Source organism: Siniperca chuatsi, linkage group LG8, assembly GCF_020085105.1.
Source record: "Siniperca chuatsi isolate FFG_IHB_CAS linkage group LG8, ASM2008510v1, whole genome shotgun sequence".
Lineage (NCBI taxonomy): Eukaryota > Metazoa > Chordata > Actinopteri > Centrarchiformes > Sinipercidae > Siniperca > Siniperca chuatsi.
Window position 1 is genome coordinate 13,663,693 of NC_058049.1, and position 17,774 is coordinate 13,681,466.

The 17,774-nt window shown below is 43.1% G+C and overlaps 2 protein-coding genes across 2 annotated transcripts; one reads left to right on the forward strand and one right to left on the reverse strand.

The window, feature by feature from the left end:
• The first annotated feature begins 452 nt into the window (after positions 1-452).
• Positions 453-14,209, forward strand: si:ch211-168f7.5 (agglutinin-like protein 7). Its single transcript, XM_044205190.1, has 4 exons — positions 453-1,800; positions 8,856-9,078; positions 10,203-10,445; positions 10,667-14,209. Exons 1-4 carry the CDS (start codon positions 1,534-1,536, stop codon positions 13,174-13,176), a joined length of 3,243 nt encoding a protein of 1,080 aa, XP_044061125.1. The 5' UTR covers positions 453-1,533; the 3' UTR covers positions 13,177-14,209.
• A 68-nt stretch (positions 14,210-14,277) lies between these two features.
• On the reverse strand, positions 14,278-17,516 carry ttc9c (tetratricopeptide repeat domain 9C). Its single transcript, XM_044205191.1, has 4 exons — positions 17,359-17,516; positions 16,036-16,393; positions 15,483-15,665; positions 14,278-14,871 (listed from the first exon to the last, which is right to left on the reverse strand). Exons 2-4 carry the CDS (start codon positions 16,370-16,372, stop codon positions 14,714-14,716), a joined length of 678 nt encoding a protein of 225 aa, XP_044061126.1. The 5' UTR covers positions 16,373-16,393; positions 17,359-17,516; the 3' UTR covers positions 14,278-14,713.
• Positions 17,517-17,774: the final 258 nt, after the last annotated feature.

Here is a 17,774-nt window from a genome sequence, read left to right on the forward strand (position 1 = left end):
GTTTTGTTTTTTAAACTTGTGGACTTGGACATTTTGATATTCACAAATGGTTTGACTTGTATGGAGGACATTTAAAAGAATATAAATGCACTTGTCATCAAGTTTGTATCCACCGAAATAACAGAAAGCCTTGGTAAAGTAGTCAACAGATTTAAAAATAATAATAATGAGATCTTACATTAGTTTAAGAAGAATCTGAATCTTCTTACATTTCAGAGGGATGGCTGGATTCACCCGTTAGAGGGCTCCAGACAAAGATTTGCTGTTGGGCCCCTGTTGACCTGCTGCCCACCCAACCTGCCTCTGTACACTGTGTATGTTTAGCCTTGAAGTTCCCATTAAAGTATTGTGCACACAACAGACTGCACAGAGACCCAGAGACCAAACAGTACTCCTATTCTGGAATAATACACACCCCCGTTCACAGCGTGCCAGTTAATTTTGTTGTAATTTGAGTAAACACAATTTTATTCAGGATTATGCACCATTTGAATACAACAGAAAGTAAAATAATAACGGTCTAAAACTAGATTTTGACACCAGTCCCTTGCATTCAAAATCTTACCAAAAAAAAGTACCAAAAGTAAAAGTACTCATTATGCAGAATGGCCAGTTTCAAAATAATACATATAGTATAATATCACTGATTGTAATTTATGATGCATTCATGTGTACATCACTTTAATGTTGGAGCTGGTAAAGGTGGAGCTTATTTTAACTACTTTATTTACTGCTGGGTAGCTTAATTACATCATAATTTATTATGGAGTAGAGTTGAAGTGTAAAGTAGTAGAAAATGGAAATACTCAAGTAGCATACAAGTACCTCAAAATTGTACTTAAGTACAATACTTGAGTAAAGGTACTTAGTTACTTTCCACCGCTGACTGTAGAGCATGTTGAGGTCACTTTGTAACCTCACCACCTCTATGGAAACACTGTAGGAATTTGTCCTTGGCATCCTGAAGTTGGACAGTCGGGGATTTTTTTTCCACGCGTCCGTTCGAAAAACTTCCCCGACCAATCCCCGTGCAGCTCTGGTGCAGCGGCTCCTCCTCTCTGCTGCCTGCCTGCTCCCACATGTAACGTTATCACCCTCCGTCCGTCTGTTGCATTGTCTCATCAGGGACGCAGCGCAGGCTCCGGAGCCCAGCACCATGGTAACTGCACCGGACCGGGAAGCTTATGACATGAACAAGGGGACAGTGTCAACAGGAAATTAAGCGGGGATTAATATGAGACATGACTCGTTGATGTTCCTTCAGTGTACCGGTGGATTCATTTATTCTAGTCTTGTGCCAGCCAGCAGGGCAGCCTGAAGCTGTAGGCTGCATGGCACGTTAGAGATGGTGAGGATAATGTTTTCCTTATTGCGTTAATTCAAGCGACTGCTATGTTGCTATCGCTCGTCCGGACCCGTGTTGCTCTACCTGGAACTGGACCTTAGCCCGTTCATCCCTCTCAATCATTGTACGGCAAGTGAGCGGTGGTCAGCGGTGCGCCCCTGGTTCCGCCTGCCGGCACCCCGACGAGGATGGCCGGCCGCCGCGGCTGCGTGAACTCGCTCTGGTCGGGCACCGAGCGCGACCGCATCGGAGAGCGCCTCAAAGCGACGCTGGCCGGGGTGCTGGAGCTGGAGGTGCTCAGGTGCAAACACCTGGAGATGGTGGACGCCGCTCTTGAGGACCGAGCCCCCGCTGCCGCCAACGCCGAAGAGCCACGGCCGGAGGAGGGGAGCGGAGCCCCGGAGAGCGCCGCCTCGGACGCCGAGCATGGCTCTGCTACATCCCGCAGGCAACAGGTCAGTCAGTGCGTCTGTCAGCTTAGCCCGGATCTCTACATGACGAGGTTATTAAATATGAATACGGGGATGACGGTGATCTGCCAACGAGCCAGTCCCTCTGCGGCTCAATAGACAGATTTTATCGCTGCCTGGCGGCGCATGACTGTGCCGAGATCTGAACACCCAACTGAGTGAGCTGGTGCCAGAGACCATCCAAGCAGCCCCGGTCATCTTACACAGAAAGTGTGTGTGACCGTCACATGGAGCAAATGTCATTGAGGTCAGGGTACCAGGACCAGCTCTTGTCTGGCTGGCTCTGTGCCCTGCCTCAAGGTTAGAGAGGAGGATGTGGTGGGATACAGATAAAATCAGCTGTAGGTATTAACACACAAGCCAGCAACAAGACACTGCTGCATTTCTTGGCTCTGACTGGTAAGCTCATCAGCTGTAAAGGTCACTTTGGCACCCAGTTTGCATTCAGATCACTCTGATCACAATATGAAGGTAGACTCCTTCACTGTCCCTCATCCTGTCCTGAGCTAAAACTGCAGTTTTGATCTTTTATTGTGAAATCCTGGATGCTCCAGTGGAGAGTGACTTAAACAGAGAGGTTAGGATGTGTGGTCTTTAAACACACCTGCATATAAAGTAACCCACTTTGTCCTGAAATGCATACGCAGGTCTTTTTGTGTTGAGAGATGTGGGGAATGTGTGTTGACATGTAATACAGGAACACAGGATGTGAACTGGTCCCCATCCTGAGGCCTGGATTCTGGGGGCTGTATGTGGTCTGGTCCATTATTCCTGAACATGAACTACATTTGAACCTGTGAAGTCATCAAGATGTAAAGTCTGTTGAAAAGGATATGTGGATGCACCCAGCAGGATCTTCTGGTTAGAAATGGGAGACGTATTCATTAATCTAAAATGGGAATTGGCAAGAAAATACTGAATCTTAAGAGCAACAGGGACGACCAGAGCTGAAAAAATAGTCAATTAGAGGATTGACAGAAACATTGGCTACTATTTTAAAAAGGAATGCACTGTGAATACGTTGTATGTGTGTGCCTGACACTAATGAGTCGTGTTAGTCAGCAGCCTGTAGCACATTAATACGTGTTCTGTCTAAATCGGGCCACAGCTGAGGTCACCTTTTGCAGAACGGTGTTATTTATTTGACAAAATCATATGAAATTAAATCCCGTATAGCCTGCACTGACGGGAGGAAAACAACTCTGAATAATGAAATCTGTTTTTATCAGTGCAGGGACAGAAATTGCAGTCCCATCTGAGCGAGGGCATCTGCATGGAAGTGCAGCTCATAATGTGCTGCCTTCCTCACCGCCCACCTACCAACATCTCCTCTGTAGTTTCCCCCCGTGGTGCTGAGATATCCTATGGAGAGGCCGAGCAGCATTGCTCATTCTCACCTCTGAAGGGAGCTGCCAGTGTAGCAGAGCAGGCTGGCACTCTGCCCCCTGCCCTCTGCCCCGGCCGACACACACACACACACACACACACACACACACACACACACAACATTTGCACAAGACAAATTGTTGTTCTTGTTGTTGAAAAAGTTACCACATCTAGTTTAACAAGGAGGAAAGAATAGTTGAGCACCTGCTGTTTATTTACCACCATAAAGGTGGAGACGCTATGCTTATTGTAATGGTTTTATCCCCAAACACATTATATTAATTTTACCTGAAATTCATCACTCATTGCTTTGAAAAACACAGGTTGTTCTGCGTTTAAAAATATAACTATTTTGTAAGCCAAGGATTAGATGACTCATAACATAATGCGCTCCACTTTAACACCAGCTTTGTTTTTTTCATTTTGGAATTAAACTCTTGAAATGTGATTCACCTTTTCTCTCTCTAACAGCAGAGAGAGGGCAGACGTTATCACTGTGCAAATCCATATTTGGTAGGTCGGGATTATTATGGCTGTGTGGTGTCATCTGTGATGTTAAGATGATATTTAAAATGACTCTTTTCATCTTTGCAACCATGTGATGTGTTCTGGCATTTGTGAAGCATTAAAAAAAAAATAACACGTTAAAAACAATGCTTCTTCAGTATTGTTTGTAGAAAGAAAACACATTTAATTTGCATAAATATGTTTCTCTATCATAAATAATTCAGTTGTGAGCTGGCAATCTGTTTTTATAAATAGCCCCATCTTTGATTTCCAAATGAAGTATTCTGCATGTTACATAAAGTAGAAGAAAACTTTGAGTTCTCAACATTTTAGTCTTTTCACACTTATCAGCAACTCTTCAGAATTAGTGTCAAGGCCCAGTTGGTGAAATACTGATTGTTGCCACTGTTGCCATTCAATGTTCAATGTTAGCACATAGAGGAAAGGAGTGGGAGAAGGAGGGAAATCAGACATTTTCAAGCAAAAAAAAGGCAAATATTTACTGGTTTCAGCTTCTCAAATGTGAAAATTAGTTGCTTTTTCTTTTCTCAGTATAACTGAATATCTTTGGCTTTTTAGTTGTTGGCCGGACAAAACAAAGCATTTGATGACATTACTTTGGCCTTCAGGAAACTGTGATGGGCTTTTTTCACTGTTTTCTGATGTTTTAGAAACCAAAAGACAATCAGCAGATGAATCGATAATAAAAATAATTGTTAGTTGCAGCCATGATATATTAGTATGTGTGTGTCTCTACACCATCTGCAGTGCAGTGTGCTCTCTTACTGAAGGCAGTCTGTTTTGAAATTAGGTTTAGTGTCGGAAAGCATCATCTTACATGGAGAGCCATTACCCTGACTTGTGGAGTGAGACAGCTTTTGTTTCTGGTTCTTTGCCTCGGGATCCTGCTGAACTCTGTAACGTTGATACTTTTATGTGCAACGAAAGAGTCACCTGAATGTTTCAGAAAAGCTGGGAGCTCATCGCTCCACTCGCTGGTGAAGATGAAGATGCACAGCGTGGGCTGTCTTTAAATTTCAATACCACATTAATAATGCATGAAACAATAAATACTGTGCGGTGTAGAACAAGCAAGCGCTCCTCACCGAACACTCGCTTCATCCTACACTGTTTGACCAAATGATTCTGTCTCAGCATGGCAACCGCTGCAATTTGTCCTGCTGTAATGACATAATGCACTTTATAAGAGGTTGTGTTGCTTGTGCAGCTGCGATCACTGTAGCATTATCATCCAATCGATCCATACATTCTCTTCATATTGTTCCAGAGGGGCTGCTGCCCTTCATGAAGGAATATCATATTACTAAGCGGACCCCCACCCACTTCTCTGTCAAGCCTCCTATGATTTGATCATGCACTGGTCTCTCTGTAACATTATATCCTGTAATGTGCAATGCATTATGCTGTTGGTGGATAATATGGAGAGGTTTGTGTACAAAAAGAGAGATGAAGGAGATTTTTGCAGATATATACACATTCAAGGGTTGTTTTGAAGGGTTAATTCATATCTTTAAATAGAATTAGAGATGGGAAGAAAAAACTTAAAAAAGTGCAGAAGTGCATTTGCAGTGAGTGGGATTTTGTGGCAGAACAGACAACAGAACATACACGCGAGTCACACCCAGACTGGACTGTGTGTTCAGGCTGAGGATGAGTTAAATCTTTCGCCAGGCCTGTTGTGGTTCTGTGTGGGAGGAGAGGCGAGCGAGAGTTAGAGAGCGAGCAGCTGTAGCTATGGTGAGCACGGGGCGGCTGGCTCGAAGGATATTATAGAAGTGTGGGGGGGGGGGATTATTTGTCGGGGGAGAGTGTGGGGGAGGTGGGGGTCCTTCAAGATGCCCTTCTCTCTCACCCGGCAACCGCTCGCCCCCTCCCCACCTCACCCTCTCTTCACCGCCTTCACTCACTCAGTGACTCACTCTTTTATTTCTCAGTCTCTGTCTCTTTTTTTGTCCCTCTCACTCACTCGTTTTTTGTTTTTTTTTGGGTCACCCACTCAGCCACGACTCACTTTAGATTCATAGAAGCTCCTGATCTCACAGAGGAAGAGAGGAGATAAGCCCAAGACAGGTCAAAGTCTGTAACTCTTTCTCCCACTTCTTTTCCTTCCTTGTCCTCAGTCCATCCCCCCCTTCCCTTCTGCCGCTCTGGCTGCTCTTTGTTACGTCATCTGTCTTCTCCCATTATCTTCTGGACCCCCCCCCCCCCATTGCGCCCCAGCAGTGAGTCACTACCTGTATTGTTTCCTCAGTAACAAGAGGATTGATCAGTGCCACACAGTGTTTCTGTTGTCTGGGCTCGATCAGTCTAATGCAGGGGCTCTCCTTGGCTGCTGTCCTGAAGGGGTGGGTAGGGGATTAGGAGGATAATTGGAGGAGGGGGGTTACTCTACCAAGCCCTTACTAATCTAGGAAATGGAGGCACTTTGCTAACTTGATGGGGCGATTGTCATTGTTGCTGTTGTGTGTGGCGCCTCATTCCTGACTGTTCCGGTAAGCGTGTGACGTCATCGGAAAGCGTGTTTCTGGTTAATGATATCATGGACGTACAACCCTACATGTCTTTTGATACGGGTCTGCGTCTCTACTCGCACAAAGACATGCAGTGCCAAGGACTTGTGTGTTTAAAACAGGGACTTTATTGTCACTGGTGGAAAGTAACTAAGTACATTTTACATTTTTCTACTTTCTACTCCACTACTTTTGATCTGATAACTATAGTTACTAGCTACTTTTCAGATTCAGATTTGACATAAAAAAAACACAATAAACTTTTAAAATACATTCAATTGTTAAAGATTAAATCAGTGGTTTCCAACCTTTTTCTTTTGTGATGCCTTATAATACAGCAGTGTCTGGTTAGGCCTCTTGTCATGTTTCAGATGTCTTTGAATTGTTAGTGAGACATTTCCCCTATAAACTTGTCACATGGTTTAATTTAAATAACTGTTGCATCAGTATTAATAATTTAATAATGTCATATGTAATAATATGTCACTCACAGGAGACATTTCTCGGCAGAACAAGTACTTTTATTTTGATACTTTAAGTGCATTTAGCTGATAATACTTCTGTACTTTTACTTAAGACAGATTTTGAATGAAGGACTTGTAATGGAGTATTTTTACATTGTTGTATTGGTACTTTTCCTTAAGTAAGTTCTGAGTACTTCTTCCACAACTGCTTATTGTTTGACACAATAGTGAGATTTTATTTTTGCTATAAATGCTTATTTAAGTACACAGGCCTCAAAAAAGTGCAATTAAATAAGTAACTTAAAATTTTTTATTGATGTTTATTTATTTATTTAACAGGGACGTTGCACAAATAATAAACATTGATGAAAATGCTTCTTTTAAAATCTTTCAACTGTAATCCCTGGATAGATGTTAAAAAGTCACTCTAAGAAAGAATATGAGAATATAAGATTAAAATGACCAATGTTATTTAAAGTTTATAAGTTTAAAGTTTATAAGCATGCAAGAGCAATAGTAAAAAGAGAAGATAATATTAATGTTAGTAAAGAAAACAGTGTACTGGACACCACTGTAGGCCTACTATATTGTCAGCTACATGCAGCACAAGCGCACACAGTGGAACACAGCTCCTTGTTTTGAACATCAGTTGGATTATTTCATACAGTATATGTGTTGAGCTTTAAGGTTCATTCTTGACATTGGAAACAGTAGTTTGGCAAAAATGTATCGTGCTATGGTCCATTTACTTGATGTCCTGAGAAGAAGGAATTGCTTAGTTGTCATGGAGATGGTTTAGTTTTTCATCACGTAACTTTAGTATGTAGTTTTGGTCACATGATAAGAGGTAGTGGTATCTCTGCCACTGTTCAAAGACAATCTTTGGCATCTCATGTGACTGGCCTCCATGATCTTTCTTCTGACTCTTGGTGTATGGCTTTGATGACTTTTATGTAGGGTTTTGCATACATTTTCCATATCACGAGACTTATCAATACCAGAAAATATACCTGTGATAATTATTATTATGATAATGATTTCAACCATATTGCCCGGCCTTACCTCCATTGATATTTAGGTGGTACATTACCTACAATACAGTACTAGCTGCCTTGATAATCTGCTGTCAATAATGGCACCATCTGAAAACATGCAGGTTACCCCAGAGAACTGATTATATAATACTTTTGATTGTTTTTAAAGCTATGAATGACTTAGCTCCTTCCTACGTCGTTGACACGCTCACTGAATACATGCCGGTCAGATCCCTTAGATCATCTCCTCATTATACCTAGAATCAATTCTAAATTAGCTTATGGTGCCTTCAGTCATTATGGTCCTACTCTCTGGAATTCTTTACCACGGGAATTAAGGTCTGATACAACAGTATCTTCTTTTAAAAGCAGACTACAAACATATCTTTTTTCACAAGCTTTTAGTTAGGTTTAAAGTGTGTGGTTAACAGATAAAAGGTATGTGGTTAATGGGTAAATTTTTATCATAGAATCAGTATATTTATTACTATGATTCCCTTTTTAATAATACCTACTTATCTTATTTCATTTTTATTGTAATACCATTTTATCTTATGTTTCCATATATGTAATACCCTCCTTATCTTATATGTATGCATGATTTTTGCCTATTTTTCTTGCTTGCTTTTATTTTGAAGCACATTGAATTTATCTATGCCTGTCGTATGAAATGTGCTATATAAATAATCTTGATTTGACTTGACCCCCCTTAGAAGTATGGCTGGAAACAGAATGAGAAAACAAAACACTCAAAGATGGACAATAATACAATACTATCGTTTCTTGACAGTGCAGTCTCACTGTAAAAAAGTCCAAAGTAATGATTCAGTGCAGAGTTATTGCAGTTTTTGCTTTACACGTGAGGGCTTTTGTGTGCTGTAATGCTAAAGATTGGAACATAGCTTGTTGCAGTTATTATTTTATATGTAATTTTGCATAGATTTGCTATGTTCTGACAGACATTGGAAAAAACAATCTTATTAATATCATGATTTTTTCCCAGACAAATATGTTGCATATGCGTATAGTCATAGTCACAGTATTTTGATCAAAGATATTGCAATATTTTATTTTATTAATATTGCTCAGGCCTAAATTGTCACGTTTTGTTTTTTTAGGCTCCGTCTCCCTCAGATATAGTGGTATTGCCCTGTCAGAGCAGCTCAGAGGACTGTGGCAGTAATTCGGGGGATGGGCCGGTCCACTCCTCATCTGGCAGGGGGGGGAGTAACTCACGCTGGTCTACTCTGTCCTGGGATGCCCCCTCTGACCTGCTCTCTCCACCAACACCGGACCCCAGTGGTACAGTCCATCTGGACAGTGACTCCAGACCTAGTTCAGGTAAACACACACACCTAAACACTGTGGTCAACAGCACTGACCTGAACAATGACCAACAGTGTGACACCTTCTGATATAACTACAGCTCACCTTGTGTAAGAGAAGTCCCATTAAACATTAACCATACTCTTTTTACTTTTGTTTACTTGCACTCTGTGACTTGGCACTGACTCATTCATTTCTGTCACTGTCAACTTTTCAGCCTTTGTTGCCAAACTCTTATTGCAGCTGTGGTCTCTGTATCTCTACACCCAACTCAGACATTCCTCTCCCTGCTGTGCAGCCATGCATGCCTGCTTTTATACTATTTTTTTTACTTTCTTGAAGAGGCTATCTTAAAACTTAGCAAGTAATTCAACTCAAACCTAAAACATTGAAAGGCATTATTTCAGAATTTTAGGTGTGAAGTTAGTTTCATAACTTAATCTTTTATTCTTCCAAATCTTACATTTTAAGATTAAGATTTTTGTAATATTGTAAGTGTTTTTACAATGCAGTCCCTACATGTTACTTATCAAACAGTGGATCCAGTACTGTGACGCCTTTCTCCTGGAATTTATGTTGATGAAGTTTGAGTTTCTGTAGGTGATAACTAGTTTTTACTGACCTTTCTAACTACCCGTTTATTTTAATATACATCCAAACTACACTAACACTGTTGCTAAGGAAAACATAATTTACTTCCTCAGGAAAGACCTACCACACAAAGAGTATATGGAACAGCAAGCTAAATAAATTGGCAACATTGGTGACACACTTGTGTATGAAATTGTTCTATGTTTCTTTTTTGTGACCATTTTTAAATTAAATTAAACATAATGAGTAGTGACATTTGTAAGCAGTCCATAAAAGAAAACCAACACATCAGCAACAACATAAAACTGGAGTAGGCCAAGGAATAAGTACAATCCCTAATTTAGAGAATTAATAATACAAATGAAATAATGGGCAGAATATTTCATCACAACCAGAAAGGTCAAGACTCTAGGCGGCCCTATTTTCTGGCCAACATCAGTAGCGCCCCTGAGTATTATAAAAAATGTGTTGGATATTGTCACTTAGATGTTAGCACATGTACATACTGAATTTCTTTCTCTCTCTTTCTTCCCTTTTCTCTTGTCAAGGTTTCTATTCAGTGAGCGGGAGCTCTCTCTCAGACTCTTGCTACTCTGTGTCCAGTGATGCTGCTCAGGGAGGATCTGCGCCACCGGCCAGACCTCTGAAGCTGTGGGAGCAGGTTCCTCTGTCTGCTGACAACACTGACCTCCTGTGGTCAGAAGGTGCAGTGCAGCAGCCGCAGCAGCAGCAGCCTGCACTGCAGAACAGCCAGGAAGACCGTGAACCAACAGAAGGGACACCAGTTTCAGGTGAGCTGATGCAGACAGACACACACGGAAATATGAATCTACAGCAGTCAGCTGAAGCTGGTTCAAAAAGGTCAACTGAAGACGGTTCAAAACAGTGTTCTGGCTCTAAAAATCAGTGGCGCTCTTATGTCTGGAGAGAGATGAATATATACATATTAAGGTAAAGAATCCAAAATTTAAAAATGTTTTATCTGAAATTCTTCTTCTCTCATCTCTTACAGTCCAAAGTGACCTTGAAGCGACTGGTCTGAGCTTTCTGTCTGACCTCTGCTCAGGACTCGGTGACTCCCTGATTTCTTCCCTCCTTCTGCTTATCGACCCCACCTCCTCTTCCTCCACCTCTTCCCTCAATCCGAAACCCCAGCTGGACCCTCGCTACTGCACAGACCTGGTGTCCCGTCGGACCAAAGAGGTGTACCCCTATCCCAGCCCACTGCATGCTGTAGCCCTCCAGAGCCCCCTCTTCACCTCCCAGAGCCAGGAGCCGTCAGCGTCTCAGAGTCCTGAAGAACCCCAACTAGATGAACCACAAGAGTCCAACACTGATCCAACTCTGTCTCTCCAGCCCCCTGCACCGGCTTCCGTCACCCAGCTGGAGCAGTACATCTCTCGACTGGCTCGCCAGTACCACAGACGGGTAACCACCTCCACCTCTGATCTCACTTCAGCTGCCACCCCTGGTCCAGTCACACACAGAGGCCTTTGCACCCCTGGCAAAAGTCACGGTTCCACCCAATCCCTTTCTGCCTTCGAAAGCCGCAGTACACTCAGCATAACTCCCAGTAAGTCATTGCTGGGAAACTCTGCCAGAGTCAGCCTCAGCACTACTGGGAAAAAAGCCACTAGGAATTCAATCAATCTGGGTAACCTTCCTTCAGCAACCGGAGAGGACTTGAACATAAATCTGCATCTCAACCTCAACTTGAACCTGACTCCTGGTTTAAATTCTAGCCGGGGACTGGGGGACAATTCCAAAAATGGCAGTTTGAGGAGTGACTTTGCTGCAGCTTCCACGGCTTCTGCTACATCACTCTCCTCCACTACACCCACCCCAGCACTTAGGGCTCGCCCTCGCATTTCAACATGTCCAAGCAGCCTGAGCCACCGCAGTTCTCTGGAAGTCACTTCAGGGTCTGGACCCAGTTCTGGATTTGGGACATCTGCCTTCTGTCGCTCCTTAGACTGGAGCAGCGGTGCTCCACCCGAGACTGGACCATCAGTGTTTGGTACAAATTCTGGATCAGCTCCTGGGTCTCAGCGCAGCAGCTTGATCCAAGAGTCCAACTCCAGTTCCAAGATAAGTGAAGACTCCCCCATGGTGGGTGAGATCTCCCGCCTCTCTGGCCTCTCTAGGGCTGTTGTGGTTGGACTGATGGAACAAGGTGTGGAGCTGGATATTGACTGCTTCCAAACAGATACTGCAGGCGAGGTGAGGGGTCACAGTAAAACTCACCTGACAGCCCAGGCAGATCAGTCACATGACTATACTAGACTGACCGACCTGAATCCCCAGAGACCAATACAGCTGTCTCTCAGTGTCACCCATTCTCCACAGTCGCAGTCCAGCCTCACCCCTCCTCTCTCACACTCCAGCAGCCCCATACACCCTTATCAGTCCATCCATATTCCCTCTCCCCACTACTCCTCACACTGCCATTACCAGCAGATCCCTTCCCCATCCGACCTTCCCTCTTCCACAGCCTCCTCCCCTGCGTCCCGCCCCACCCCCAGGGGCCGCTCCCCTCCCCGGCCTCTCCAGCCATCCCCTCTGGGTGCCACCCCACTCTCTGTTTTCAGACGGGATGCACCCTTCCAGTGCTCCCTGCCTCGCACCAATACAAGGAGCTCTCCTTTGGAGCATGGCGGTATACATCCAAGGGGTGGATCACTTCGGCAGAGTGGGGGAGGAAGTGGGGGTAGCGGCGGGTGGAAGAGGGTGGACGGGGAGGGGCTTTATAGAGGAAAGCATGCCTCCCACAAGTTGATCAGGGCAGCCACAGTAAGCAGCTATGCCAAGAGAGAGGACTGTAGCTCTGTTTGGGGTGAGGAGCAGGAGCGATCAGCAGCCCGGACATCCAGGAAGACCCCCAACAAACTCTGGAGGGGCTTTGAGGGACGCCTCTGGGGCAAAGAGTCAGAAAGTGAAAGAGAGGAGATGGACAGAGCCGAGTATGGCTACGGATGGAGGAGGAACAGTGTTGGAAGCTGGAGGAGGGAGCATCGACGGGTCAAGGCTTCATCCAGCAGTAATGACAAGAAGCCAAAAATAGAGAACTCCCCCATCTTCTCAAAGAAGAGGGGGAAGGAAGATGGGGAGAGACGCAGCTCCAGCCTCAGGCTTTCCAGGAGGGCTTTGTTCAGGAGTGAGTCCCAAGGCTTGCTGGTACCTCGTAACCAAAGCGAGGAGCACACAAAGCGGGCACACTGGGTCTCCTCATTAGACGTGGGGCAAGGTGGCATGTACATTGGCAAACACGAAGGGGTCAAACTGCTGAGAGCAAAGGAGGAAGACAAACGCCTGTCCTCCACCGCCAGCCTCTTTAACCTCTCTCGTTCTCAGAGCCTGGAAGGTAGCTGCCATTCCCTCTCCCCTCTCTCCTCCCCTTCCTTTTCTCCATCCCCTCCTCCACGAATGCCCCTCCAGCGCTCTCGATCACTGAGGGACTTGGGGAGGAGAGTGTTTGGTTCAATGAGGTCCCTGAGTCTCAAACGGAAGCCATCCAAGAAGTGACACTTGTACAATAAATGAACATCACAGTAAACGCATCTTCCATGTGTTAAATTCAGAACACCAGTGATGGTTGGTGTTATATTTCATGTAAAAGGAAATGCCATCATTTTTAATTTTTAAGCTTCAAAGATTTGTGATTGATTAGACAGATACACTGGTTTTATAATACTGGCCATAACATATCTGCTAGACTTCATCCGCCACCAATATGATGGATGTTCCTCTTAGGCACATAAAGCCTATAAAACCTGCTATTAATTTTGTTCTTGGCTCATTCTAGTAATGTTTTTGTACATTTTTAAAAGACATAGCCACTTTTTATAGCCCCCCAAAAAACTACAAAATGTCAGAGGCATACTTAGAGTGCTTTGTAGCCAAACAATTGCACCGTCTCCCAAAGTCTTTTCCTCACCGACAATGTATTATTGTAAATTGTGCACCCTACAGTAGCAAGCAAGAGCGCTGTAGGATGTAGCATGGACCACAGAGAAATGTCAGTGAAGAAAACACAAGTGACTTCATTTAGAGGTGAAAAAATTACTTTTAGGAGCTGCAAAGAACTACAAACCTTCAGTCAAGTTTTTCATAGTGTGAATGCTGTTTCAAAAGGATTTGACATCTCAGCAGGAACTATTCTGAGCTCCATTTGTGGCTGAAAAGTAGTAGACTTAAAGATACTGAATGTGAACTTATAATATTGGCTATAAGCAGTTTAATTTCGTACTGGTTGAATCCTCCTGTAACCATGAGTATGAATGTGTTTGTGTACACCCCTCTTCTGCATGCTGCTCTGTGACTTGTTCAGTGATTATAACTATTGTGAGAATGTGATATTCCTCTGTTTATGGGCAATATTGCCTCTGAAGTACAATCATATTGGCCAGATAATGACCAAAACCAAGCAAATACTCTTTAACTTGATATTGTGCTCAGGATTTTCAAATAAATAGAATGATTAAAATATTGATGAGTTATTTGAGACAAAATGTGGATTCTCATGGCTTATAATTAATAAAAGAAACTTATAACTAAACTTGTAATGTGCCTGAAATACCTACATTATATAATCTTTTACAATCAAATGAGTTTGCTAAAAAGACGTCTGATTTATAAAAAATATTTTACTTGAAAACTCACAAAACATTCACAGCACTGATCAGACAACTGCAATCATGAAGGCATTATCAGAACTTTGAGTAGTGCATGAAGAGTCTCACTTTAGCTATCAGAGGCATTTTTGTGAAATATCCAAACTCTTGCTCTGTTGGGCTAAAAACCAGCTTTGTTTCCATGTTGCTAGGAAACTAACTTTCCTGTCTGCTCCTTTCTATTTTCAGCAGCGACATCTTTTACTGATCGCATTCTGTATAATGTACAATTCTTACTTTCCCATGCTCACCTCATAAACACCTAAAGGAGAAATAGTAACATTAGTGATTCAAGATGTGTGAACATTCTTCAGTTGGTTTGTGAACAGTTGAGGTTGAACACAGTCTCTCTCAGGTTGAGGCTTTATTTGGCGGGTTGAGCTGGCAGGCTAAACTCCCTCACCAGCTCTGTTGGTTTGGTTAATCCCTTCTCCGGAGCTGCTCTTCAGGCTGGGGGAAAACATGCCTCGGTACATGGCCCTCTCTTTTTGTAACTCCCGATTCAGTTTCTCCTCAGCCCTCTGCAGGTGCTTCCTCACATTGGCATCTACGACAGAAAATGAAGAGGTTTTGTTTTATACCACAGGTGTTAATACGTAGGAGGAGGCTAGGAAAGAATCTGCAGAATTATGCTAGAGATATTACATGTATGGTTATTTGTCCAGCAGTTTTGTGACAGAGCCAAATGTTCTTGAGGGAAAATCAAGGTGCAAAAAATTAAAATATAAAATTACATGCAACATATTTGGTCTTGCAAAAATGAACAGAAAATTAATGAATTGACTGAGAAATCGGTCCATGAAATAAGAATACAGACTGCACTGTGACAAGATAAACGTGTTAATTAGTGAGCTTTAGGAGGTGCTGGTAAGCAGATTTTATACGGACAGAGCCAGGCTAGCTGTTTCCCCATTCTTTATACTAAGATAAGCTAACTGCCTGTAGCGTCATATTTAACGGACTGATTTGAGAATGGTATTGATCTTCTCATCTAACTTTTGACAAGAAAGCAAATAAGCATATTTCCTAAAACGTCGAACTGTCTTTAAGGTAATAAATACATCACGCTGCGTTGGTTGGTGGATCACATTTCCTGACAATATGGACGATGGCCTAAGCCTGCAGGGGATGACCCTGATGTGCTGGGTCTTTTCTTACCATTAGGCTGCTCTCTGCAGGCCTGGGTGAGGTACTGTTTGGCACTCTGTGCATCTCCCATCTCCAGAGTGGCGACTCCTGCCCTGTACAGTGCTTTGACATCACCTGGTCGCCATTGCAGTACCCGCAGGCTGTACTCCCGCACACGAGAATAGTCAACACTCTGTCTCTGCAGCAAACAGGCTGAAAGAGATTTATATGTACATATATATTAGAAAATACTGTACCCAGCTGCCAATTTCCCTTGTAAGGCAATCAGTGAAAAAGCTCTCATAATAGAAAGTCACCTCTTTGGAGCATCACTGAATTGCAGAGGGATTTGTTGGTAGGGCATGTTCACATTGAAATGATTATGCAAAGGACTCCATATAAAACTGGTGACTACATGAAACTACCTTAACTGATAGTCAGAATAGTTTTTTGAAGAGCTACTACTTGAACAGATTTTAACAGAACCTGGGATATATTTCAAATAACAGTATTTCCATTTCAGCTGGATATTGTAGTACTCTTTTCATCCCTTGACTTTGCATGGTTGCGATGTTTTATCTACCAGCTAAGTTGTTGTAGCAGTCAACTTGTGTGCTTCTCAGTACAGCCTCCTGTTCAGGTGTGAGAGCAGGTGTCTCAGGTCCAAACCCTTTTACTGGCGTCATCACATCAGAGTCGAGGCCTCTAAGGATCAACAGAGCACGGTGATAACGCCCGATAGCAGAGCGAATGTTCTTCTCCCTGTAGAAAGCATTCCCTTCCGTTTTCATTTGGGCTGCGTCTTCTAGCGAAGCCCAAACCGGCTTTGCGGAAGTCTGTCTGTGTCCAGAAAAGCTTGGTTCTGCTGCTGCCGCTGCCCCCTGCACTTCCATACTCTCCTCTCCTCCTCCAGCCTCCATTTCCGCAGTGGAGCTAGTTAGCTGTTGAGATTAATAACATAAATGAATGTGCTGGAGAGCAGTCATATCAAGCATATCAATTCAGAAACATTACAGAGGACATCAGTTCAAGCCCCTCTCATATTCTGCTCGACATTTAAAGTGAACTGATCTGATATGCTGGTTTAAGTAAATAGGTTCTCCACTGATTTTACACGTCAAAGTCAACTTAATAGTCATGTGTTGCTGCAGCCTGTTAAGCTAAGAATGATCACACTCAGTTTTACACTGTGAGGTACACGCATATTAAATGGAGAAAGACCTCAAGTTCACTGGTATCTGCAATTACCCTGAGTTTACTGGAAGAGAAGTGGGGTCGTTGCATCCCACTGTACTAACTTCTGACTGATTTCCATGTTGCTAAGTAAATAACTAATCTCTGCGTCGACCTGCTACTTGTACTGGCGTGTTTCTTAGTGATGTCTAAGAGAATTTAGTTAAGATTGGGGCTTACAGATGTTATACATTGAATACCGGTCTCTACAGACCGATATAACGTTACATGGAACATCATACCAACACTCATTAAAAATTATCATTTTGGTTTTGTATGTCAGCACCCACCTCCAATTCAATTTGAGAACACTTAACGTTAGATGTGTATCATTTTCATTACTGCCACTTTGCTATCATTAACTTGTGTGTGTGCTAAGAAAAGTTAGCTTCTAGCGCTGAGCTGGAGTCCAGGGTCGGGACTCTCTGCTAGGAAGCAGACGTCATTCATTTGGAACATTGGAACCATGGATTGGAACGGACTTAAACAAACGTTGGTACATGAAAACGTTAACGGTTTGTGGCTACAGCTAACCGAGCTAGCAAAGTTGCCATGCTAACTTCACCTGCTCACACACTAGCTAACTCTCATTCTCTTAAATACAGGATGTCTACACATGTTAATGGTTTGGTACATTACAATGAGATGGATAAAATGCTATACATCATCTCACCTTACACGCCACTGAAAAGATACTCAACGGACAGCTACTGGTTGCAGTTGACAATCATTCTGCTGCTGTACAGGCCAAGTTTGTATCTCTGCTGACCGGAGACTTTGAGAGGGCGTGGCAACTGTCAATCGTTTTTTTAATTTGGCCAATCAGATTCTTACAATCCGCTGTCAGTCAAAAACTAATTTCACCAATACGCCGCCTGAACCAGTTGTCTATCACTTTTTAATTCAGCGAATCACTTCACAGTATTATAATACGCTCCATCTATCAATTGTTTGTATGGACAATTTTTCAACTACCACCGCAAGAAAACGTGTTCTTTGATTAGATTATCACACGGACAATGGATGATAAATGTTTGTTTCTGGCTTCCAGCATTAGCGAGCCTTTCCACGGGATCGTGCCCGGTGGGC